A 26,784-nucleotide genomic window follows, 5' to 3' on the forward strand; every position below is an offset into this window, starting at 1 on the left:
GTTGCTGAGTATTTCCAGAGCACAGAAAGTTAAATTTTTATTTCCACCACAATTTCATTGTTTGCTGAGCTGGTGGTTGTTTATATACTCTATCTATGCCGACTATAAAATGTCAACTATAAAGCTCTGAGCAAAATTCTCTCTCACTGACACAGCCATCTGTGTTTTCTAACACTGGTGAAATGCAGTATGTTTATCCCTAGCTCACCCTGTCTCCTGGTACCTTCTGTTCCCATCTGCAGTGGCACCTTCCAGAGAACCTGGCTGGCTGGAAGGAGAGCTGGAGGGGAAGAAAGGCCTCATCCCTGAAAACTATGTGGAGATGCTGTAGTCCAGAACCTTAGCCTGTATACTCTGTGGAAGACTAGCCTTGTCCCAGAGCTGTTTGTGCTGTCTACCTTTTTATATGGTCATAGTCATTACCAAACTGTGGAAGTTTGCTATACAGCAAAACATTGTTGGGAAGACCGCACAAACAGATCTTGGATCAGGCTAGTGGAAGAGGGGTCTCGTCATCCCTGACAATCTACGTCTAGATGCTGTATGCCAAACCCAAGGGTCGCCTGGCCTGCTACCATCTATGGCTGTATCTCGCCCAACTGTCACCTTACACATGGTATCCATGAAGTCGATGATGACACACTCCCATTCTCAAATTCATACTTTTTCTTATGCCTTCAACTCTCACGTTCCCTGCCCGGCGAGTACTATGCGTTCATCAACACGTTCATTCACTTTAATGCAGAATAATAATAAATATCCCCCAGCAATGATGTACAATCCATTATCTTGGATATAGGAAAGAAAGTAACATTTTAAGGTGCCTTACAACACCAAGACAGTTGACATGTATTTACTGAACAGGTATGTTTGGAAAATGATAAAGAGGTGTGTTCCGTGAAGAATGTCTGAAATACTCTTCAAGAGGTGCTTTGGTATATTGTGATTTATTTAATTGGCACATTGATTGCATTTTTTTCGTTTTACCACAATTAGCTTTTTTTTTTTTTTTAAATATGGTATCCACCGTTGTACACTGACATGCCATAGAGGCAGTCATATTGGAATGGTTTTCCTTCGATCAAACCATAGTAATTATATTTCTAGAACGGTTCTTGTATTTCTGTGGTTCAGACACTCCCTCTGCATACTTGTTGACCTAGACATTCAATGATGTCTGAGCTTAGACTAGTTATCGGGTCGTTATCACTTCAAAAAGAACAAGGAGGATTTTGACACTCACTATCTCAGATTGTGCTGAAATTGTTTCTGTAGTTACAGATAAGATTAGCATTCCTGAAACAATTTGATCTCTAAGAATTTAAGCGAATTGATTGCACCCATATTGGCTATTTAAAATAATAGGATTTAAATCATCTTCAATAAATATAGTAACGTTTGACCATAATTCTTCCTACCAATGAGTAAGACATGAGGAATCCAATAGCCACCCACATACCACTCATAATCCTCCCCAGTTGCACCCCACAACCAGTATACAGTATCAGTTCTCTGTCTAGAAAGTAGTATGGAGCTGTGACTTGGAGTGTTGCTTCTTCATCCTATAATGTATTTCCTGTGAATCTGGTGGGGGGGGTTCCCCCTGTTCAGAGAAATTAGCCATTTTGAAGTCGCTGGCATTACCATAAATTAGTGTGCGTACCAGGCTTTTCCTACTATATGCCGCTGTTCCTGCTACTGCCACACCCTTTTATCCATGTTGCTGGTCTCTTGTGTTTATTACATGGGTCACACCTTTTCTGACCCTTGCCATGCAATTTATTTTGCAACTTTGGGTAGAAAAACCAATAGCTTTTGCTCATGATGAAACTAAATTGTGGCCATCCTCATAATTCAAGCCAGTCCTCCATGAAAGCAATTCAGGTTGTCCTTCGGCATAATCTGTGTCCAGGAAACAGCCCCTCTGTGTGGTTTGTTCCTTTTAAAAAAAGGTCTGGATTAGTTTGACCATTCCTGGTGAATAAACAAACCATTAGGCTACAGCAGTTCTAATGGGTTCAATGGGAAAAGTCCCAAACACACATTTTGGGTATAGTATAGTATAGTATTTTGCAATGGTGTTGGGTTTAATGGTACAAGTTGCTAATCACACAACATATATTTTCAAATAATTATATTAAAAAAATGTACGACTGCCATGCAATAGTTTATGATTTTATTATTTTGTTAGGGCTTTTGTCACATTTTAGTCACTAACCCATTTCTTCAGAGTTTTGGGCTTGTAGGAAGTTTCATGAGAATTGCACCATAGGTGTTGCCCACTCAGCTGCCATTTGTTGGGTTGAAACACCTGATTCAGAGGGAATACATTACAAGCCGCAGCTCCATACTACTTGTTAGACAGAACTGATGCTGTATACTGACCATTGGGGTGGGGGGTCCTTGGGTGGCGTTTGATAGGAAAACCTTTGGTCCAAGTAAGATGTTGGATACTATATTTATTGAATATTATGTGAATCCTGTAAATTACAAGGGCCAATTTGGGTGCAATCAATTAGCTTAATTTCTCAAATAAAATGTCAAGAAAATGATGTTGCAGAAATGGCTTGCTGAAATGACATGGAATGAGTATCTAAAGTTCTAATCAATTCTTTAGGTGTGACCATGCTCATCGCAGTTATGTGGGAATGTGCAAAACAGTGGGGTTTTATTGAAAACCGGTTTTATAGATCCAAATTTGACGGTCAATTTTTCTGAACAGAATTTACGAAAATTAGATGACGTTCACATCTAATTTTTATCATTCTGTACCAAATTGACAAGAAAATATTTTATTACCACGACCACAACTTCAGTATTTTCCAAATCGTATTGTCTATGGCTGTGTATATAGTTATTTTAAAAGGCCACACAAAATGCCAAGTATATTCTATTCTAAAGCCCTTTTTTTAAGTGGTCAACTGAATTAAAGTTGAGTGGTTTTTACAATTGTAAGTGTACTAAACACATCACAATACTTTTATTCTATTGCCGTTCAAAAAAGCCGGTTTCATTTTTCTAAGAGCTTTTGCTCTCTCATTTTGCATTGCAGTAATTTAAGACTGATTCATGACATGTCTAAAGGTCTTGGCATCCATTTCAATTTTGTAACATTGGATGTCCTCTTGATCAATGTTAAATAAATAAAGACATTTTTATTATTTACCCCATTATGTATTCTTCTGATAACTGGAGAGTAGATGGACACTGCAGACTGAAATGGTCTTCCCAAAAGAATATTTGATATCAGGTAAAATGGCAACTCCACTGAATCTTTTCAAAGAAGTTTGTTGGACTGTCAGGACTTTCTGTGGGAGAACAATTGAATAGAATATATCAAAGGTTATCATTTTGGGGCCCCAAAAATAATTAAGAAATGGACATCTTTGGCTACTGCAGTTTTTAATGAATCAACCTCTACCTGCTTGTTCTAGCAGAACAGTATCTGTGTTTTAAGTACATTGAAATCATTTGAAGTCTTACTGAATGTTTCCTTTCTACTTATTGAGTCATGGGATATTCAGTAGACATTTCTCTATAGACACTGCAGAGATTTTTCGTCACTGATTCAGTCTGCTACAGCCCGACTGTCTGCAGTCGAGTTTGTCTTCCACTTTATAATGGAGGCCTACTTAAATTTGCATTATACATTAGGATAGACCGACAAAGCTCTAGTCCAGTCTATTGGAGCTGTACGACTACAGTATTTTCCGAAGGATCATAGGCTGTATCAACAGGCCACGTGATGTCTCTATCTAACCTCAATCCTCCACTCACATGTGAAAATCCTTGGGATTTCATCTGGCGTAATTAATGTACAAATTGCTTCCAGCGGGCCACTGGGATGTGATGCAGTGTTAGATAATTATCACGCGTCGTTGGCCTCCAAGTCTTGCCGAGTTCAAAACAACGGAACTCCGAAATCTGACTTGGAACATGACCACTTGGAACATGATGGGGGGACTAGCTCCGACTGGGGAAACATTGTTTTGAATGGTCAGCCTAGTCGGAAACTTGGGCCTCTTTCTAGAGCTCCGACCTGAAGATCACTGACGTCATGATCTTACCTAGTTTAATTTATTTATTTTCCCCAGAGTTCCCAGTTGTCTTGAAAGCACCATAAGACATCCACTCTTACGTAGTCTGTACTGGAGAGCAGGGCATGCCGACTGGCTGGGTCGGATGTTTAGGCTAAAAATAAATACAGGGTGGTCTGTGTCCAGGGGGAGGGTAGTGTGTGGGGGGGGGGTGTCATGGCTCGACATGAAGACTGCAAAAGAGCAGGCTGTGACAGTAGTGGTTACATAATCAAACAAGGCTGAGCTAATGAGACTCAAATTATTCTCACTATCAGACTGCCTCGATTTTGTCTCTCACTCAGTAAAGACAGACAATCTGCCTGTCTCTCTCGGTCTTTGTGTCGCATTAATTTTCTCTTTTCGTCTCATCTCTTTTTTGCGTTTGTCCATCTTACACGGAACCCAAACAGGCTGCGCTTGCGACATCGTGCATAAATGTATTTTGACCCCGACACAACGTGATCACGACACGCAGGTTAAAATGTCAAAACACACTCTGAACCAATGACACATTAATTTGGGGACAGGTCGAAAAGCATTAAATATGTATGGAAATTATATAGTTAGCTTGCACTTGCTAGCTAATTTGTCCTGGGATATAAACATTTAGTTATTTTGCCTGAAATGCACAAGGTCCTCTACTCCGACAATTAATCTACACAACTGCCAACCGAATCGTTTCTAGTCATCTCTCCTCCTTCCAGCCTTTTTCATCCTTGAATTTATATGGTGATCCATCTAAACGTTCATAGTATTTCCATGACGACCGGCAAAACGGTTTGTCTTTCAATCGCCCACGTGGGTTAACCAATGAGGAGATGGCACGTGGGTACCTGCTTCTATAAACCAATGAGATGGGAGCGGCAGGACTTTCAGCACGATCTGCGTCAGAAATAGAACTGACTTCTATTTTAGCCCTTGGCATCGCAGACGCTTGATGGCGCGTGCAATAATTGAATAACATGGATTTCTACATTTATTTTGTGATGCTCGCGCATGCGACGTGTCTGGTCTGGTCAGCATGTTACTGCCTCACATGCTGACCAGACCGCTCGCGCGCATGCTGAATTTTGTCCCCCCACACCAGATGTGATCAGGACTACGCAGATTGAGATATCAAAACGAACTCTGAACCAACTATATTAATATCGGGACCGGTCGATAAGCAAACATTTATGGAAATTTAGCTAGCTTACTGTTTGTTAGCTAATATGTCCTGGGATATAAACATTTGGTTATTTTACCTGAAATGCACAATGTCCTCTAGTCGTCTGACAATTAATCCACAGGTAAAAGGGTAAACAGACTTTGTTTCTAGTAATCGCTCCTCCTTCTGGCTTCTTCTTTGTACTTTATATTGCGGTTGGCAACCAACTTTAAGATGCGTTACCACCATCAACTGGCCTGGAGTGTGGACCTCAGTTCATCTTTCAATCACCCAAATGGGTATATGCTCCTAAAAACCAATGATGAGATGGGAGAGTTGGGACTTGCAGCATATCAAGCGTCACAAATAGAACCAAGTTCTTTTTTAGCGCCTGGCTACGCAGACGCTCATGAGCAGTGTGGGTGCAATAATTCAATAACATGCATGTGTACATTTATTTTGCAAAGCGAGCTTTGTGGGCAGCCTCTGTCTGCCCCGTTCTCGCTCTGTCAGTCTCACTCAGCGTCTGTTTGCTCCACTTCTTTCACCCTCCCTGCAAATTTTTGGGTAATTTGTTAAGAAAATCACTGATACTACTGTAGTCACTCTTGTTGAGGAGCTAACCCAATATTACTTATATTAGGACTTGAAGGAGCTGGAATGAAAATGAGTCTGTATTGCTGCTCACTTAGACAGGCAGGCATTCAGTCAACTTTTTCTTTCTCTGCCCTTCCGTCTATTCGTGAGATTCACTTACAGTATAGCCCCAATCATCCGTGTCGTCACTTATAGTTGTGTACTTTGATACAGTAAAAATCTAGCTGGATGTTTTTAATTTCTTCGGCCAGCAGTCTTCGGCCACGCCTCAGCTGTCGTCCACCACCTGCGGTGCGGTGTCCTTGAGCACCTGAAAGTAGACCTGGTCTTTTATTACATCATGGCCCCTAGACCACATAGCCTAGTGACAGTTTTCAGCTTATGCCATAACAATGTAACAGAAGTCTCAACACTTTCCTTTTTTATAAAAGAATATGTGGGTGACCAGCTGGCAAGTGTCTACACTGAAATGTTCAACCTTTCCCTGACCCAATCTGTAATACCTTACAGGGGTTCGTGCTTAGTTCCCTCCTGTTCACCCACAACTGCGTGGCCACGCACGAATCCAACACCATCATTAAGTTTGACAACATGACAGTGGTAGGCCCGATCACCGACGACGTTGAGACAACCTATAGGGAGGAGGTCAAAGACCTGGCAGTAAGGTGCCAGGACAACCTCTCCCTCAACGTCAGCAAGGCAAAGGTGCAGATCGTGGACTACAGGAAACAGAGGGTGCCTTACTGCTTGGTAGGGCAACTGCTTGGCATCCGAGCACAAGGCACTACAGAGAGTAGTGCGTACTGCCCAGTACACTACTATGGCCAAGCTCCCTGCCATCCAGGGCCTCTATACCAGGCGGTGTCAGAGGAAGGCCCTAAATATTGTCAGACTCCAACCCCCTAAGTCATAGACCATTCTCTCTGCTACCGCACGACAAGCAGTACCGATGCACCAAGTCTGGAACCAACAGGACTCTAAACAGCTTCTACCCCAAGCCAAAATATGGCTAAGTAGTTAGTCCGGGTCGGTATTTGGTTAACTATAAACTCAACATGTCAAGTGGCGTTCCCATGTTTCATGAGCTGAAATAAAAGATCCACAGAAAAATAACATACACACAAAAAGCTTATTTCTCTAAAATTGTGTGTACAAATTAGTTTACATCCCTGTGTTAGTGAGCATTTCTCCTTTGCCAAGATAATCCATCAACCTGACAAGTGTGGCATATCAAAAAGCTTATGAAACAGCATGATCATTACACAGGTGCACCTTGTGCTGGGGGCAATAAAGGCCATTCTTAAATGTGCAGTTTTGTCACAACACAATGCCACAGAAGTTGAGGGATCATGCCATTGGCATGCTCACTGCAGTAATGTCTACCAGAGCTGTTGCCAGAGAATGCAATGTTAATTTCTCTACCATAAGCCGCCTCACCACCGCAGACCACATGTAACCATGCCAGCCCAGGACCTCCACATCCGGCTTCTTCACCTGCGGGATCGTCTGAGATTAGCAGGGTCTTGATGCAGTTCGGCATCGTAACCAACTTCAGTGTGCAAATGCTCACCTTCGAAGGCAACTGGCACGCTGGAGAAGTGTTTTTCACGGATGAATCCTGTTTTCAACTACCGGGCAGATGGCAGACAGCATGTACTGTATGGCATTGTGTGGGCGAGCAGTTTTCTGATGTCAAATTTGTGAACAGAGTGCCCCATGGTGGCAGTGGGCATTCCACAGGCCACAATCAACAGCCTGATCAACTCTATGCAAAGGAGATGTCGTGCTGCATAAGGCAAATGGTGGTCACACCAGATACTGCCTGGTTTTCTGATCCACACCTACTTTTTAAGGTATCTGTGACCAACGCATGCATATCTGTATTCCTAGTCATGTGAAATCCATAGATTAGGGCCTAATCAATTTATTTAAATTGACTGCTTTCCTTAATACAGTATGAACTGTAACTCAGTAAAATCTTTGAAATTGTTGCATGTTGCGTTTGTTTTTGTTCAGTGTGTCTGCATTGACCCTTTGCACTGTTTATTATCTATCCTGTCACTTTATTGCTGTGTATATCTACCTCAATTACCTCGTACCCCTGCACATTGACTTGGTCCTGGTACTCCGTGTATATAGCCAAGTTACTCATTGTACATCTATTACTTGTGGGTTTTTTTCTATTTCTCTATTTTCTTTCTCTGGATTGTTGGGAAGTAAGTAAGCATTTAGAAGAATATGACGAACACAATGTGATTTTAATCTGGTGTATTAGGATAACAATCTCAATTCCCTTGAATCAGAATATCTGAATATTAGCCTATCTTGGTGGGGAAGGATTTTCCAGAGTGCGATTAGGCAACAACAGAAAATGAAAGCGATAAGAACCAATGCAGGGTGAAAAGAACAGATGAAGAAATGAGAGAGAAATAAATGTAAAGCAGAGTGTAGAATGTTGGGAGAGAGGAAAAAGAGGTAGCTGAGAGAGAAAGGGGGCCACAGAAGCCGCCATGTGTGCCGGGTGCAGCCGTGAAATGGGACTGATCCAATAGATTCTGTTTATCTGGCACGACTACACAGTGAAAGCTATTGGAAATCTGGGGGAGATTTGGAAGTGGGCTGTGGATTTTTCAAGAGCGAGGGAGAGAAAATAAATGAGCAAAAGTCATACTGTTGGGTTCTGTTGCTGCAGTCTGGCATCCGGGAGTATTTTCAGATCAGCTTTTAATGAGGTTAATGGTGATTCTGTCTACAAGGGTGGCTGGTGGAGGGGGGGGTTATAATATTATAAATGTCTCTTTAGTCTCTTTCTCTTCTGTTTTCCATCCCTCTCATTATCTATTGAATTGTTAAGTCTGTATGAGCTAAAAAAAAATATTTTTTTAAAGTTGATATTAGCAAAACAAATAAACATGCATTTGGATAACATGCTAAATTCTCTCCCTCTGTCTCTCAACTCATTTTCTTCTCTTCCTGGCACATCTTAATTAGTCATCTGGCTCTCTATCCCTCCCATCCTCCTACTCCAATTTTCCCAGTCCTGGATCTATATATACAGATTGGATAAGCCAGTGGCCCGAGCTGTGTGCATTCCCTCTGGTTTTCCTCTTTCAGACAATCTCATTGGGGTCTTCTGACGCATGCACACACTCGATGTTACTTACAAACTGCAAATCAAAAATGACATTATTTGTTAACGGTTTTATTGGAATCTCTTGATAGTTTTGCAAACACAGTTATGGCAAATATCTGCTTCAAGATATACAGTTTGTAGTAGGAACTAGTTGTTTTTATTCACGCTGAAGGATATTCATGTACTGTGGATAGTTGCTGACAAATATTGTACAAAGCATTGGATTAAAAATGTATTTTGGGATAAAAACAAACCAGGTGCTATTAATAGGAAATGCTGAGCTTGGATGTGGCTTTGGGGATATGGCTTAGTCTCAATATACGGGGTTAATGTTTGTTAAAAAACATGTTTAATGCTGTGGCTCCATTACAACTGTAACTGTCCAATATCGGTGAAGTAGGACAGAAATCGCTGGTAAGCTACATAGTGAGCTCAAAGTATTAGGACAGTGACACATTGTTTTGGCTCTGTACTGCAGCACTTTGGATTTGATATGATACAATGACTGGAGGTTAAAGAGCAGACTGTCAGCTTTAATTTGAGGGTATTTTCATCCTTATCGGGTGAACCATTTCGAAAGTACAGCACTTTTTGTACATAGTCCCCCCATTTTAGGGGACCAAAAGTACTCGGACAAATTCACTTGTGTAATAAAATAGTCTAAAGTTCAGTATTTGGTCCCATACCCTAGCATAATGATACACTTTAACCTCTCATAGTCATTGCATCATTTCAAATCCAGAGTGCTGAAATACTGAGCCAAAACAACAAATGTGTCACTGTCCCAATACTTTTGGAGTTTACTGAACATCCATGTCCTTGCACAGAGATAAATGAATGCTGTAAAAGATGAGTAATAAGCGTTTTTGTTTAGAATATGTCGCAATTGAAAGTCCTCATTTGTTATTCTATATGCATACTGTAAATGAGATGGTGGGAAATCCCTTTGTACACATGCATAGTGTTGTACTGTAAAAGGATGAGCAGATAACCACTAACTTATTTCTGAGCAAGGCAGTAAGCCATATACAGGAGAACTTCCATTGGGAGCACTGCAAAACCTGAGACCAAGCCAACTAAACCTGTGAACAGTCATGATGCATCCATATCTCAATGATACAAATGGTTGTTTCTAGAAATCCCAGGGTAGGACGGTTTGGGTTCTATGTTATCACCAGTATTGGAGTCGAATTCATTTAGGTGTCAAACTTTCAGTCAATCCAAGAGTTATACCCCAATGAGCCTTTTCCTCCAATTCAAATGGTATGTCCAGATTATTTCCTAAATGGATTGGAAGTGTAGTAAAATGAATCCCAATTGTGGTGACCACATCAACCTGTCTTTCACAATGTATCTGAGTTGGAACCTTTAATAGCTGAACAAACTGAAGAGGCAAGAGTATTTTCAACCTACAGTATTTCAGCTTTAATCTTCTTTTTTTTGATTGTTTGATTTGTGTGGTGCTATTAAATCACATATCACCAAGTGCTTTGGGAGATAATCATGTCAACAGCAAGAACTCATTGATCCATAGTTTGGTACTGTCTACTCTCTGTAACAAAGAAATGACATATGTTTGCCTACTTTTTTTTAAAGTCACATTGACATAAAATGCTAAATAAAAGTACAAAACAAATCAGATCAACAGTTAACATTATTTGTAAAGGAAGAAGAAAAGACGACAACATTTCTGTTCTTCCTCTAACATTCAGGTAGTAAAGTGTCTGTCACAATGTTTGGTACTTTCATAACTCACTCTAACCCGTTGGCTTTTTTGTAGCCTGGTCCCAGATCTGTTTGTGCTGTCTTGCCAACTCCTGCCAATCGTTATCATGTTTGGCATCACAATGACTGGCAAGAGTTGACAATACTGCACAAACAGATCTGGGAGCAGGCTAGCTTTTTCGTGTGAACCTTGTGCCATTTCTTTCTATGATCCAAAACGACAACATAACAAGTGGGAGCCGCATGAACTGCAGATATTCCAACAAGATGTAAATTAAAGGAATAATCTACTCAAAAACTATATATTTAATTTGTTTCATTAGTCCCCTGTTGATAGTCTCAATGTTTTTGCATGTCAGCAGCCAAGTTTTCAAGATGTATGTTTTTCAATAAGCAAAGTGCAACTTTGGTGCTTTCAAGACAAAAGAACGGGGTAAAATCATGTCAGAGATCTTCAGGGTTAGAAAGTCGGAGCTCTAGAAATATGCCAGAGTTTCCCACTTGGATTTCCGAGTTGAATTCCGAGTTGAAAATTACCCCCCACACCCACGACAGCATTTGTTTCTTGAAAATCCTACTTCTTGAAAACTTGACTAATGAAGTAGTTTATTTTTATTTTTTTTACACAATTAACAGTGGACTAATGAAACCAATACCAAAATATAGTTTCTGGCCGGATTATTCCTTTAAATTATAAATGTTTTTTACACTACTCAAACATAATGACTTTCTTTATTATTTACAATATATACTGTAAAATTTTAAATCAGGTGAGATAAAAAGGCACAATTTTCCCTTCTTAAATACAATGTAAACATCTCATCAAAAAAAGCATGCATAAACATTTCACTTTACAAAAAAAGTTATGTTTTTTATTTTTAGACAAAGTACTTAAATATTGTTTCCAGCAAAATATAATTCTTTCAAAAATACTTTTCCCATTCGTCCTATGAACCTTTTTTGACACTATTTTTCAAAAATAAAAAGGAGAGGGTAGAGGAGCAAAACAAGACGAAAAAGAATAGCAGTTCTTTACAGCGTGTCTTTAGGGTCCTTCAGTTCACAACTTCAACACAGCAATGTACAAAAGGGACATGGATGGACAGTCTGCAAAATGAGACCGTTTAAGCATAGGGACCGGCTTTTTCTTTAATCGTGATCCTCCTGCCATTGTCTGTTCTCTATGTCCAACTCTGGACAGCTTCCTACAAAGTAGAACCTATAGTGAAACACCAACAGCACCTTAAAGGGGTAGTTCACATTTTGAAGTGAACTATCTCTTTAAACTATAGGCCTTATTCATGCAGGGTCTCCCCGTTTTTATTCACATTTAGTTATCAACCAGACACAATGTTCTAGTTGGGTTAATGCCTCAATTGTCACATCTCTTCTGTACAAATCTAATTCAGGCAATTAGGATATTCAGCATAATCCTATAGAAGGTAGGAAAACTAACAATGCCCTCGAAAAATGCAGATCAATTATGCTCGTGCTTGCCAGGAAAAAAAACAAACAACCACACACACTCACTCACAAACGAGGTGAAACGATGGAACCAAACGCCCCCTCTGTTTTTCCTCTCAAACGACTCTATCTCACGCTATTCAGTAGCATCATAGTGTTCCACAATGGTTAAGCAGTCACTCAATCTGGTGTGAAACTAGTAAGAGTAAGACCTGGGTTCAAGTACTATTTGAAATGGTTTTAAATTCTTTAGCTGTACTTAATTGAGCTTGACTTTTGCAATAGAACCAATTGAAATGTCCCAAAAAATGCAAAACCCACCCACCTGACAGTCCCGGCAGACTAAAGCAAACGCTCAAAGTAGTTTGAAAGGTTTTGAATCATGTTTGAACCCAGGTCTGGTAAGAATGGTCCAGATGACTGGCCATACATCTAGAGTTGGCCCAAAGACAAGATGGACAACACAAAATCAGGACAGGTGGCCAATGCAATGAGTCAATCATTTATCAGCAGTATCAACATGTACTTCCAAAACAGTTTCTGTACAACAGTGGGGGAAATGTGACTGTAACCTAAGCAAGTGCCATTGCATTTACTGTATGTATTTGCCGCTTGCCAGGTAAATTTGAATACATTATGCATTTACTGAAAGCACTGTGACTGTAGAGTAATGGCATTTTCCAACATCCAGTTCCAATATCAACGCCATACAGTATGTTTGAAGGTTATTGTATCTAATCAGGGTTGGGGAGTTACATGTAATCTGATTACAAAAAAATGCAACTGTAATCAGTTACTTTACCAGCACAAATGTTATCCGATTACGGATGCCTACTTTTAAAAACAGATGATTACTTCTTGAATTACTTTTAAATTCAGAATGGATGTTTGTGGGAAAAAAATCCATTACGACACCTTTCCGTTTTCTCTATGAGAAAGGCAAGTTTAAGTTCCACCTGAGCGGATCTGATCACAAGTCGGAGACCACTGATGACACACACAATGCATTTGATGGATTATTTTTGTCATCTTCTAATGTCTCTTAAGGGGAAAATAATCAGATTGCGTTACTGAGTTTGGGTAATACCAAAATGACGTTACTGATGAACATTTTGGACAGGTAGCTAGTAACTGTAACAGATTACATTTAGAAAGTAACCTACCCAACCCTGTATCTAATGCTGATAATTGTACATGTGATAGTTACCAGAAAAGTGTTATTTCATCTTTACGTTTACAAAAAGAAGCACCTTAGGTGTAAAATGTCTGGTTTATGAAACCGAAAACCTTTGCAACAACACAAATGCTTCATTATTATTTCTGGAAACGGTAGAGAAGTGTCGGTTGACTTCACAAAGGGTGCTGGTTTGGATGCACTGTAAGTACGTAGAAATAGACCAAGAAATGGGTGCTCTGATGTTTTCACTATACTGTATAATTCAGGGGTTCTCAAAGTGGGCTCCACATCTCAAAATATATCATTTATTTTTGTACTTTTGTTATTACTAACAGACTAAACAAATCTGGGCCAAGGGATCTGTGGAATAATACTATATAAAGGGTGTAATACATTATTAATCTACTGTACAACTGATGTTCTTAACCCTGGGGAACATGGGCCTGGGAGGCTCACAGGGATATTGGTATCCACAGTATTCAACCAATTATCAGTATTCAATATTAATTATCCTTGTATTCCCCCAAAATGTTTTTTATATGCACTGTCATTCAAGCTTTAAACAGCTACGGTTTATCTCTGCCTCGTGGCAAAATGTGTAGAATTTTAGGATATAAACCTTAAAGCTACAACAACAAATCGGCCCCATGACAAAATGTGTAGAATTGCAGGAAATTAGCTTGAAAACTGCAACGTTTTCTCTCCGATGCCAAGGGCCTTTTAAAATGGTCTTTCCCAGGGACCAAGACTTGGTTCGTCCAGCCATGCACAGCCAAAGTCCTAGTAAAAATCATTTTATGCTATTTTTACTCATTAGAGTTGTGTTCTGATTTATGAATGGGTTCCTGATGAATTTGCTATGAAAAAAGAGGTCACAGCCCCAAAAAGTTGAGAACCCCTGGATAATTAACTGGGTGTACCGCCGTTACGATGTGAGGGAAAGTCGTCATTGTGAATCCATCAGGTGCTTCCATACTCCTGCACCTATTTTGGATGGAATTCATCTACTGACAAATGTTGCGTAGTTAATCATCTACATATCAGAAAGCCTTCACGTATGACATGGCAGATTCACTTTTAACTGTTACTCAACTTTTTTCACACTGGATCACACAAAACACCATACTTTTGAAAATTCTTCATTTTGAAGTTTTTGCATATTAATACGAGTTACGTTTTTGATCGTTATACAACGTTAAAACAATTTTAGTTATGCGGGCATTTGGGTGTTGTAATGCACACCACTGCAGAACAAAAGTGGAATTAGTTAGCTTTTTCTGCAACTATTCAGTTTATTGTTAAGCTTGTATAGCCCTTGGAGTATGTTCAAATAGACCTTGATCCTCTCACAGAAACCCTACATTTAGTCTTTGTCATGAAAAAAGTATATGTTGCCATGTAACCTAATGAAAATACACTGCATAGCAACATCTAAGCATTGTTTTCCATATTGTCAGAGTAGTAGAACTAATATCCATGAATCAATGCAAAAGCACAGTTATCATCTGACATTTTTCAGGATGGTAAGATGGTCTGTGTTACTGTCTACCTGTGTGCGTGCTGCATTACTGTACACGTGGGTCTGTGTGAATGTATGGACTGTAGCGCAACCAAAAAAATGTATGGCTTCGAATCCATAGAAAAACATATTCGTCTTTGGGGGGGGGCGCACGCTAAGGGTCGGGATGCTTCTTTGTCACATTTTAAAAAGTCCTTGTCAGTGCGTTTTCCTTGGTGCTGAGATGTCACTCACTCAGCGTCACCTCTCTAACCTGCGGACGGAGATTGCAGTGTGGGGGACTCAACTTCCTCCACCTCACTTCCTGCCCCTCACGTGTCACTTCCTCTCCCATTTGAGATCGGGGAGGGGGCAGCAGATTGACTGGCTGGCATAGTAGTTAGGCCACTCCTGAGGCTAGGGTCCTTCCTTGGCCTTCCTCCTCTCCCACTCCTCCCCCTCTCGTTATTTCATTCTCTCTCCTCTCTTCCTCCCAAGGACTCAGTACAGTCACTTCTTGTGGAAGTAGAGGGTGTGTGTGTTGCCCGACTCCACCTTTGGTATCTGGTCACTGATTATCTCCACCAGCATCTCTGGAAACTCCACCTTCAGAGCCTGAGACTCACGGAACGTGTAGAAACAGAAGTCTAGCAGGTTCCCCACCAGCTAGAGGACAGAGAGAGGGAGGGATCAATCAATAACATGTTATTTGTCACATAGAGACTAACAGTGAAATGGGTCCTTCCCAACAATGCAGAGAGATAAATGTAGAAAATACACATTGAGAGGGGTAGAGAGAGACTGGGGAGGGAGAGCGGGAAGGAGAGTTGTAAGTTTGATAGAATCCAGCTGTGTTTGCATAGGGATTTCATTGGCTTATAGTGAAGTGTGAATAATACACAGTACAATCAAAGCCTTGTTCTTGGAAGTTGGGGTCAACTTTGTGCCCTGGGAAACCTTGAATTGGCATTCCCCTTTTCTGACGTGTGTTTGGTTACCTTAACGTACCTTATTCAGAGTGATGCCACCTACCATAGCCAGATCTTTAGGTTAACGTTGTCATGGCATTGATATGACTGTAATTGTTTATCGGTTAGGGGTCACGACTCATGAGTCTGACATACCACTAGGGGGTGCTACTGATTCTCAATAGACTATACCTGCTCTTCTACATAGGGCATCGTTTCCCAAACTAGGGGTTGCATGAGTTGAAAATGGGATCACGAGGGAAACTCTGGGGGGAAAATAAATATAATTGCTTGGTTCATAGAACCAGGGTTACGTCAGTAACCTCCGGTAGCTGCTAGATGCGGTTGTAATAAACAGCGTTTTTTGTTTTCTTCCTACAAATGCGTCTCTCTTTTCAGCAGTTTAAGCTACCAAATATTATGACCCCATCACTGAAGGAGAAGACTCTCAGGAACACGTATGTGTCTACAATGTCCACAAACAGTGCAGGACTCATTAGAGTGGACAAGACCAGGCACTAAATCAGACTGGGGGAAAAAAGAACATCAATGAAGATCTATGATCTTCAGTGTAGAAAAAAACAAGATTATTGCCTGATCTTCTGAACTTCCCAATACCTTTCTGATGCATGTCAATCACTTCAAATCCTACTTCTTTCAAAAGTATGGTTTGACAGACTGATTTTAGACCGTCATAGCCCCAATATCAGGGACTTTTCCCTTTGTGAGATGTGAGTATTTTTCCCTAATGCTTCTAGCTCCTAATGTTTCACCACATGCTAAGTTGTCCTTGCATAACCCCTACAGTCAGTGTGTTCAGTGCATTTAGTTAGGGGGACAGTTGTATTGACCCACCAGGCCACCACTCTGAGCCTGGACATTGATTCCTCCATGTTCCATTCATTCACCAATACAGGGCAATCTCTGCCCATTCCAAAATAAACACCCTTTAGGGCTAGTCATTGGAATGTAATATGTTATTTCAGAGATACTACCTTACATTGTTAAACTCCAGTCATTGATGGGGACCTGCTATTTGAACTTGCTCTGTGTATGCATAGCATGGAGGAGGCTTGTTGATGGGACTTGGCATGGTGATGTGGCGCTGGGTCCAGTGCCTGATGTTATGGATACAGTGATGTGGGTCCAGTGCTTACATCATGCATGGCGTCCAGTAGCTTGGTGAGCTGGAAGAAGCGTTGCCACGTCTGTCCAGAGTTGTTGGTGGCCTTGCCCACAGACCTCCTCAGCTCCTTGATGTAGTTCACTCTCATCTCCTCAAACGCTGCCTGGTTCTTTAGGCCCTCTTTGGGAACTGAGAGGAGAGAGGAAGCCAAAAGATAAGTATTAATGGGAGGTGTAAACAACTAGCCTGCATAACACAAGATACATGTATTGTATAAGCACATGGCAGTTTGACCTAAACTTGACCTGAGAACATTTCATTTGAACACCCTACGGTTCTAACCATGTCATAAGTATTTGAATCAATTACCTTTTTTTACTATTTTTTTTTGTTGACCAACCACATCAACCCTTTGTCACTTCGCCCATTTAATTCAGTTCATGGTAGTTGTCCTCTTTTTTGACTTACAGCGTCAGTCAAATAACTAAGAGAGTGATGAACAGGATGTACAGACAGAGTATTTTAAGTGAGAAATTAGATAAGTGTGGATACAGGTATCCTCTCCATTTCTCCCTTTCTAAATCTCTCTTTCCCTTTAGCTCGCTCTCTCTTTCTCTCTCTCTCCCTCGCTCATATCTCCGTAGAGGACAAAGTAACGGCGATATGGCTGCCTGCCAACCTCATCTTAAATGACATTCCGTGTCTGGCTGGCTAACTGATTAAGAAACACCTCGTCTCTCAAAGAATGTCTGGCTCTCAAGTCTCCCAACACAGTCTCTCTTAGATCTTTCTTCTAGTGGAGGCCTACAGGAACACTTCTGATATACACTGTGGTGTGATGAACAAAGTGCTGCAGGTACAGTAATCAAACTAACCAGCACAGTGCCTTTATCACTAGTAGCCTGCAACTCTGCCACTGTTATTCCACTGTTGCACTGGAGGTTGGTGGCACCTTAATTGGGGAGGGGTGATGGCTGGAGCGGAATCAGTGGAATTGTATCAGCATGGTTTTTATGTTTTTGCGGGCATTATAGTGAGCCGTCCTCCCGTCAGCAGCCTCCTGTGCACTGTTGATTATCATAGCTGCTACTACTACAGTAGATTATCATAGTACACAGTAACCTACATTATTATGGTCATACAGAGGCATCACATGTTATTCAGACATTTATTGAAAACAGGTCTATAGGTCAAAAAACAATTGTTTAGTTTTATTAAGTGCAATATCACGGGACAGTGTTAGTTAGGTACTCTACACACACACACACACACACACACCGTGTTAGCACACTAAGGCAGGTGTTCTCTACCTAATGTTGGTAATTGACTAAGCAGCTTCAGGTAATGATTACCTCAAACCAGAGCAACCAACTGTTCCAAATGACACACTTTAAAGTCTAATTGACATCCTGTTTCATAGGGAGAAGGATGACACACCATAGCCCAGGTTAGTAGGCTACCTGCCGGGCTGGTCCCAAATCTGTTGGTGCTGTATAGGCAACTCCTATGGTCAGACGTGGCGTTAGCTGGTCCCAGTTCTGTATGTGCTGTATAGCCAACACCTATGGTCAGAATAATCATGCCGAACAAACAGGTCCGGGATCAGTCTAGGACCTGCCTGGTCCCAGATCTGATCCAAACATTACATGACAGTGACCATAGCAGTTGGCAAGACAGCCCAAACCGATCTGGGATCAGTCTAGAAGCCTTGGCTACTTGCCTGGTCCAATATCTGTTTTTTGTCCACATGATGACAATAACCCTAGGAGATGGCAAGATAACACAAACAGATCTAGGACCAGTCTAGGGAGGATAGGCTACCTGCCTGGCTAGATCCTTCTGGTGTCACAGCGTGGCTCGACCTGCCTCACAGTGGTACGCTAATGACAAGCTGCTCTCCTTATACTGTTTCTATGGTCAGTTTTGATACCTTTAAAAATGTAAATTAAAAAAGCTATTTTCTGGGTTGCCTATGGCTGAGTTGAGGCACTGTGTTGACCCTTGAGGCCTGCATTTGATATACAGATGTAGGATCGTAATTTGATCACCCTGTTCCGGGAGACCTTTCCTGCTATGCAGGCCATTCGAAACTTGTAGTGTATTTGAGGTTTAAAAAAGCTTGTGAAGTTTGTTAATACCACTTTGAAATTCCGGACTTGATTTTCCCTTAGGGGGTCTGGCCCGCCCTACCGTACCTACTTGCCCATCCAAATGAAATATTGATCTGACAGATGCACGCTGACAAAGACTCAATCTCAGATGAAGTATCAGCGTGAGCGAAACGGCACCCCTCTGTCTCCGTATGTGCAGACCGTGTATCTGATAGTCTGGACAAAAGGAGTATGGCACGTCGTACTTAAATCTGTGGATTGTTTCAAATCACATGCATAGGCCTATGCCTGTTTGGGAAGCCAGCGATTTGGGTAACGCGCTTGGCAATAGGAATAGTTGATTATTTAGTTGCAGCTGTCAGTGAAAACGATCTTAAATGTGTGAAGATAATGTGTCTGGAGTATCATTTAAAGTGTTGAGACAAGAAGGGGAGTGGTGTGTGGCGACGATATGGGCGTCTTTCTCCAGAATGTGCTCCGCTGTCTGCTGCATTGTTCCAATGTGTGAATTGTTTGCCCTTTTGATTAGATTTGTTTTAATCAATTCACCATTACATATGTAACGAGTAGGTCTACTAAATGTACTGTTCATCCCTGCCATCTGGCTACATTAATTTATGTTAATGCATGTATTACAGACATTTATTATTCTCATTCTAAGAGTGGAAACGTTGTTTGCAGAGAAAACCGTTTAAGTTAATTTTATATCCATAATTTAGGAGTTTTAAAACATTTTGTCTTTTGTTTGGAGTGCTCCATGTGAGCAATGAGGATGTGAGTGGTTGAGGGAGCGCACGCCCATGAGCACGCCAACCTGCTGAGTTGATACAATATTGCACTTTACAAGCGATAGCTCACGTCAAGACAGGTAGAAAGGGAGGCAGACAGGCAGAGTATAGAGATTAATACGATTGACAGAACCTGAATTTTCACCAGGCTTATTTATTAGTTGGCTTTAGGCCTATGTATTTTACTTAGTTGACGATGGAAGTTATTGGCCTACTGCTGCATTGGCCTATAGGCTATCTCTGGGTAACATGCACTCATTTCTTTAGCTGCCAAAGTATCACGGTGTATCAATGTGTTCATATGGCAAAGGCTGGTGCTCTTGCATTAGTTAAATTTTAGATTTTATCGTTTTGATTCAGATTTTTATGATTAACCAAGTGACAATAATTTTGAGTAACGAAAACATTATTGAAATGAAACTGTTCAACAAACATTTTATATAAAATATAATCCATAACTGGAACATAGATCGGTAGAAATTGTAGGATAAATTGTAAACTTCTCCACTTGAAACTACGAGCTGCCTGTGGTCTTTACTATAAAACCCAATAACACAATTCCTGAAAACAAACGGCTCGTTTTTAGAAATCAAAATGCCCATCCAACTGATTCGCTCTGTTACCGGCCCTGAAACAATGCCCATTTATTATAATCCACGTAATAATTCACACTTCCTGTTGCTGCAGGATAATTTTTTCTGCTGTAGCAAACTGGCTCAAATTAAGATCCTACATCTGTACTATACTCCGTCTGAAGTAAATGTGGTGCACCTGCAAGTAAACATTTAATCGTACTGTGTACACCATGTGTGTCATGTACATATGACAAATACACTTGATTTGATTTTGTTTAATTAGCCTAGTTTGAAGCTTTGCATTTGAAGACTTAACCCAAACCAACATGTGGCAGACAGAAATGCACACCTGTTGATGCTGAGAGCCATGTGGGAAAATACAGTTGACAGGACTTTTTGTTTCTTAGAACACACAGCCACAGGCAAGAGTAGGACTAGAGCCTGTCAGTTAGCATTGCATCTTGGAGGAAATCGCTCAGCGAATGGCAATGCTCAGTCGTACGTACGCAGGCACGACACACACACACACAGAGGCATAGACACCGTGAGAGATGCAGACGCACACACACAAACCTAGCCTAGAACGTAGCAGAGACCAAGAACAAAAGAACGACAAAGCAGTAACTAGAGCTCTCTGGAAAAGCATCAAGGCGAGAGAGAGGGATTCTGTTCTTTCTGTTTCGTGGCTTGTTTTGTGGCCCTTATTAACAGGAACATGCTAAAACCAGTGCCACATTTGGGCCCTGTGTTCTCGCCCCACTGACTCAGTCCCTAATTTAATTCAGCTCCAGTTGGCATTTAGTGTCTAGGGCCTGCAGAAAGTGAGTCATTTAGGGGCGTATCCGGCAGAAAGTGTCTTTTAGGGGCGTGGCCGGCAGAAAGTGTGTCTTTTAGGGGCGTGGCCAGCAGAAAGTGTGTCTTTTAGGGGCGTGGCCGGCAGAAAGTGTGTCTTTTAGGGGCGTGGCCGGCAGAAAGTGGGGCAATTACTCAACGCAGGTACCCAACCTAGATGTGTCAACCAGGCCGTATTTCACACTCACGCACGCACATCCATATTTCTTAAGCAGCACCGGGTTTAATAAATAATAATAAGCACCAAACGGAAGAAAACTGACTGAAATAGGGAGGGACTATCTATACCTGAACTTGTCCAATAAGAAATGCTTGTTTTCATTTTCCATTGCAAAACCTTTTGCTACGGTGCTCCCTAATGAATATGACCCAGGATTTTCTATGAATTGCAACCTGTTGAACCCTCTTTTTTTCTTTCTTTTTTTTCACAACCTAGAAATAATTGCATTGCTTCTGCCTCCTGATATGTTCTGTACATAGCCTATATATTATATTGGGTGTCAATGTGAAAATATCCTATCGTTAAACACACATGACATGTAGCTTCCTGCTTTAGTCTTACCAGCTCATACCTCACTGACTGTGTGTCTTGGCCTTGATTCAAGCCATGATATACCGGCTTACAAAGGGAAATGCAGGGTATTTCAATAAATAAAGGCTGCCGTACAAATATGCCTGTAGACTGTTCTCCTCCTAGATAAAACTTCATCCAGAAAGATATCGCATCCCGTCGCACCGGAAACGTTTAATAAAACAATGTCAAAAACAGCCCCCCTAATGAATAACACTCAAAGGATTATTATCTATCTGACAAATAAATCAGATTATAATAATGGATTGTGGTTTATATAATGATTTATATTGCTTTTTTTGTACTAGTTTTAGAACCCTACTTTATGTGGGGTAACTCACGTTATCTACCATTAGTGTAGCACCCACCTAGTGAGTGAGGCTAATGCATGTCAAGTTTAGAAACCATTTGATGACCAAATCATCCACCACAATATGTATTAGGGGGCGTTCTATTACAGAGTGTTGTTTAAAGGATAATGTTTCCATACACTATCACTGTGGAGCCGAAGGGTACATCTGTTTTTATCAGATCACACCCATTCTACAGGGTCTCATGAGACACTGCAGGGCAAGTGAACCCTTAACCAAGGTCAAAGACAACAAACGGCTCCACACACAACTACTTCTCTGTAAACACTTTCCCACAATAACTCATCACACACACACATTATCCTTATCTCACTTTATTAGTTGGTGACAGTCTGTGCTCAAGGATATGGAGGAAGTTGGTAGCTGGAAATGTTTTCTCTGCCTCAAGTATCAGATCTAATTTCACTGTTAGTCACAAATATTAAAAGAGGATGAAATAGCTTTTTACAAACCTAAAAAGTAAACAACATAAAATTCATAGTCACTTCGGTATAGAAGGATTGAGATGCTAAAATGAGAACCTCTATCATCATCCACAAGAAGACCTACAGTAGGATGCAATCTCTGACAGACACTACTAAAACCCTATTCTGACAGATTCATGCAGCCACATAAGATCAGTCAGATCACCACAGCTCTCTCCCTCCATTTGGGCCATGTTTGAAGGAAGTAGGAGGAAAAACAGCAGGTTTTGGAGTGCTGCCCAGTGCTTGACTGGACTTTATTAAGTACAGCAGGGCTCTTTGGAGAGGCTCTAGAGGATGAGGAGGGAAGAGGCAACAACAACAGACGGACCAGAGAGCGCTCTCGTTCTTTCTGTGCTCTCTCTCTCACACTCACTCACTCACTCACTCACTCACATATATATTCATTCCATCCTTCCACTCCAACAGCACTCCTGCGTTCAGATTAATTTACTGACACTCTGGTTATGTCAGGCCAGTGTCAATGCCCTTTGGGAATGCTTAGAATTTAGGGACTAAAATCTCATTTAATTCAAATTACACAAGTGTGTTATGTCATTGATTGATCTCCTTTTCATTTAAGATACACATTTGAGTTAATTGTATTTTTTTATGCATATCCTCTGAGTGGGGTCATGGCCTGTGCCACTGGAGCACCCCTAGAGTAATTAGAGTTAAGTGCCTTGCTCAAGTGCACATCAACAGAATATTATAAAATGTTTGACCTTGTTGGCTCCAATACTCAAACCAGCAACCTTTGGGCTACTGGCCCAACGCTCTAAACTCGAGGCTAAATGCCGCCCCTTGCAGGTAGATAAAGCAATATGCAACTAAATTAGGTGTCGATAACGTAATTTTGTATTAAAGGGGTCGTAGCTGCGGGAAGTAGTTTGGGGGTGGAGGTGCCTACATTTTTTGTTGTTGTAATGAAGCCCTGTATTTATTTCCCCAAAGCCAGATGAACTCGTGGATACTATGTTTGTCTCTCAATGCCGTTTGAAGGAAGTTGCTAACTAGCATTGGCGTAATTGCTAACGCTAGCTTGCACTGGCTCGCGAAACTAACTAACTTCCTCTGGATGCATAGACGTACAAATGTAATCCATGAGTTTTCTCCGACACAGAAGTAGATAAATGGCTTCATTGTCAAAATCCCAAAGTATCCCTTTAATAGTTTGTCATTTTCCGCTCTGTTTGCTCTAACAACACTCCTAGCCAGGCATCCATTATCAATCAGGCAAAAATCCATGGAAAGCTGAGTAGTGCTGCCTCTGGCTCCAAGTGAGACTACCCAGGATCCTCCAAACGGAGGCCCTGCCTGACAAGTCTAATAAACATTCCTACAAATCCGCACGGCGGCAGTTCAAAGCAGAGCAGAGGGCTGAAGCCTGGCCTCCCAAAATAGCTCCCATAACTGGCCTATGTAGCCTTGCCCTCCTGTAGCTCTGCCTGCCTGCTCTGCCCCGACTGCGTTTACTGCTGGCCGCCAACAAGAACCTTGTCCTCAGGTGCCATATGGTGAAACAATATGGGGGTCTCGCTTTCTTTATGTCCCGTGTGGCTCAGTTGTTAGACCATGACGCTTGCAATGACAGGGCTGTGGGTTCGATTCCCGAAGGAGGACCAGTACAAAAAGGGGTGTACTCCCTACTGTAAATCGCTCTGGATAAGAGCGTCTGCTAAACGCCTAAAAAGTAAATCCCTCTCTCACACTGAGATTCTTCTCTCTGTGTGTACTTTCTCACTATTCTACCTCTCGCTCTCTCTCTCCATCGATTGCCCTCTCTCTTCTCTTTCTCTCTGGCACATTAGTGTCATGACAGGTTGCATGCCAGAGGTATAGCATAATCGTTGCATCCTGTAGTGTCACCCAATCCCGCTTTCCGTGCATACCTAGAATGTATACTACTCCAGCTTATTATAGACGTGACCCTGTATGTATACCTGTTATTATTCCCTGGTTCCTGTTTGTGTTCCAACTCCAAGCTCAGCAAACAAATGACAAGTGATGTACCTGTTATTTACTCTGTCAACCTGCTTGTATACTGACATGTGGCTGATACACACTACCTCACTATAGCTAGCTGTTGATTGGTGCAACACAAACGCACACACCATATAGACACACACACTGCTGTATGCACACACTCAGTTGGATGTTTTTCTGGCAAAGGAACTCACACTCCCCCCCCCCCCCCCCCCCCCCCCTTCCACACACCTTCAGCTGACTTACCTGTGCTGAGCAGCAACAACACTTTCATGGAGAGGAACTCTTGGTAGGTGAGCTGCAGCCTGACAAACTCCTGGCTCACCTGCCTCATGCCCAGACACAGGTCGTACATGGCTGACTGCTGCATGCGGTCCCTGGGGGGAGAAAGGATGGTTGGTCAGTGCCTGAGGCGTATTGGTTCTTGCTCTCACTATACAGCGCTGTACGTTTACCTCTAAAAACAACTGTTTGAGTGCATTCCCACTGGGAACACACTGGTTGAATCAACGTCAGTACGATGAAATTCCGTTGAACCAATGTGGAGTAGACGTTGAAGTGACGTCTGTGCCAAGCGGGATGGCTCAGTAAGCTCCCATTAGCATTGACTGTATTGTGTCCAGCCAAACTAATCTCAGATGTCCATGAAATACAGCCAACATCCCCAAAACACTGTGAATCATCCATGTAAACTCTTATATGTACATTTCCCACCCTCCACCACATAACATACAACATATTTGTATCCTCCCCCCTACACACACACACACACACACATACTACTGCGCCTCAACCCTTTGGAACATCTTTCCACATCGTTATTCTACTCGCTGAGATAGGATGAGTTTAGAGCCAAATTCCTCTAGAGTACAGAGCACTGCACACCCACAGGAACACAACAGATGACTTAGCTGCTTCAGTACACTGTGTAAAGGCTGTGAAAGACTTACTGCATCACCCCAGTCATGGTACCTGAAAACACACAGATACACTAACATACACACCGTTCTAAACACAGTCGCTCACACACCGTATCAGAGACGTTGATCTCGATCCTGTCAACGTGCAGAAACGGCCAACCAACAACAATGGGGCACAGGGACAGTAGAGTAGGTTGGGTCGGATGGAGATGGAGAGCCAATGTGTTATGCAGATGCCGCAAATCCCAGGGAATTATGGGTTTTGGAAGCCACCTTCTCCACTTTAAATCACCCATCATGTCGAGACTCGAATAATCAAATGCAAGCGGTGTGGCTCCACTTGAAAGGGAGTTCACCATAGGGGCTGCATAGCAAATGGCACCCCGTGCCCGATTTAGTGCACTACTTCTGACCAGAGCCCTATGGGGCTAGGGTGCGATTTGGGAGGCAGCTCATGTGATACTACTGCAGAAACCGCATCGTGACACTAGGACAGAGGGAGATTCTGCTCTGTGGATCGAACCAGTCTTAACATTCTGAAACAGATTTGCAGCAACAAGGGAGAATTGGTGCATATGTTCTCATTATAAGCATAAAGTAGGTTTCAAATACTAATTAGTCCAATTAGTTTACTGTATACGATGTTCATCTGGCTGCATGAGGCTTGGTTTAGCTGAGTGTCTCGTTCTTTTTCTGAGTGTCTGACTGTATTTCTGTCTGTCTGACTTTGTCTAACTTAAGAACATATGAAAAATGTATGTGTTTTAGGAGTAGCATTGTGTTGGAGTTCTGCAAACTGCATTTCATTATTTGGAGAACCTTGGGTCTGAGAATAAAAAGTCTCTACATATTTTGTCTGAAATCAATTTTGCTGAATCATTGCCCAAAATTAGAAGAAACTCACTGCCCCTGGTTTTTCTCTCTCCGGCTCTCGCCGTTGCCATGGAGAGAGATTCAGGAAGCAAAAGCGAGGACATAAAAAGTCAGACTCACTTCACTGATGTGAATATCCCTGATAGACAGAGCAACTACAACTGTATAACCCCCACTTAAAATACAATAGTTTGTATTGTGTTTGTTTTTCTTGGGGTCACTGGATATTATTGGCAAACGTCTTTCAGAGCCTTGTTTATACCTCTATCTTCTGTCCTCTTAGGTCGAGAAGGAACTTTGCATGACCTTCTTGACCCTCCTCTGTCAATTGCTACAGTTTAGGTCTAGATGCACCCACT

The 26,784-nt window shown here is 41.6% G+C and overlaps 2 protein-coding genes across 5 annotated transcripts in view; one reads left to right on the forward strand and one right to left on the reverse strand.

The window, feature by feature from the left end:
• LOC115145596 (rho GTPase-activating protein 10) overlaps nucleotides 1-3,165 on the forward strand; it is a 69,561-nt gene extending 66,396 nt beyond the window's left edge. The window contains exon 23 of the mRNA XM_065003905.1: nucleotides 243-3,165. Within this exon, the coding sequence (XP_064859977.1) occupies nucleotides 243-331 (89 nt within the window). The 3' untranslated portion in view covers nucleotides 332-3,165. The remainder of the gene's footprint in view (nucleotides 1-242) is intronic.
• A 5,844-nt stretch (nucleotides 3,166-9,009) lies between these two features.
• Nucleotides 9,010-26,784, reverse strand: part of LOC115145597 (mineralocorticoid receptor-like) — a 102,962-nt gene continuing 85,187 nt past the window's right edge. For all 4 annotated transcript variants that reach the window (XM_065003908.1, XM_065003909.1, XM_065003906.1 and 1 more), the window contains exons 7-9: nucleotides 24,879-25,009; nucleotides 16,946-17,103; nucleotides 9,010-15,486 (exon numbers count right to left, since the gene is read on the reverse strand). In XM_065003908.1, coding sequence (XP_064859980.1) covers nucleotides 15,331-15,486; nucleotides 16,946-17,103; nucleotides 24,879-25,009 — 445 coding nt within the window. In that variant the 3' untranslated portion in view covers nucleotides 9,010-15,330. The remainder of the gene's footprint in view (nucleotides 15,487-16,945; nucleotides 17,104-24,878; nucleotides 25,010-26,784) is intronic.

Source organism: Oncorhynchus nerka, linkage group LG18, assembly GCF_034236695.1.
Source record: "Oncorhynchus nerka isolate Pitt River linkage group LG18, Oner_Uvic_2.0, whole genome shotgun sequence".
NCBI lineage: Eukaryota > Metazoa > Chordata > Actinopteri > Salmoniformes > Salmonidae > Oncorhynchus > Oncorhynchus nerka.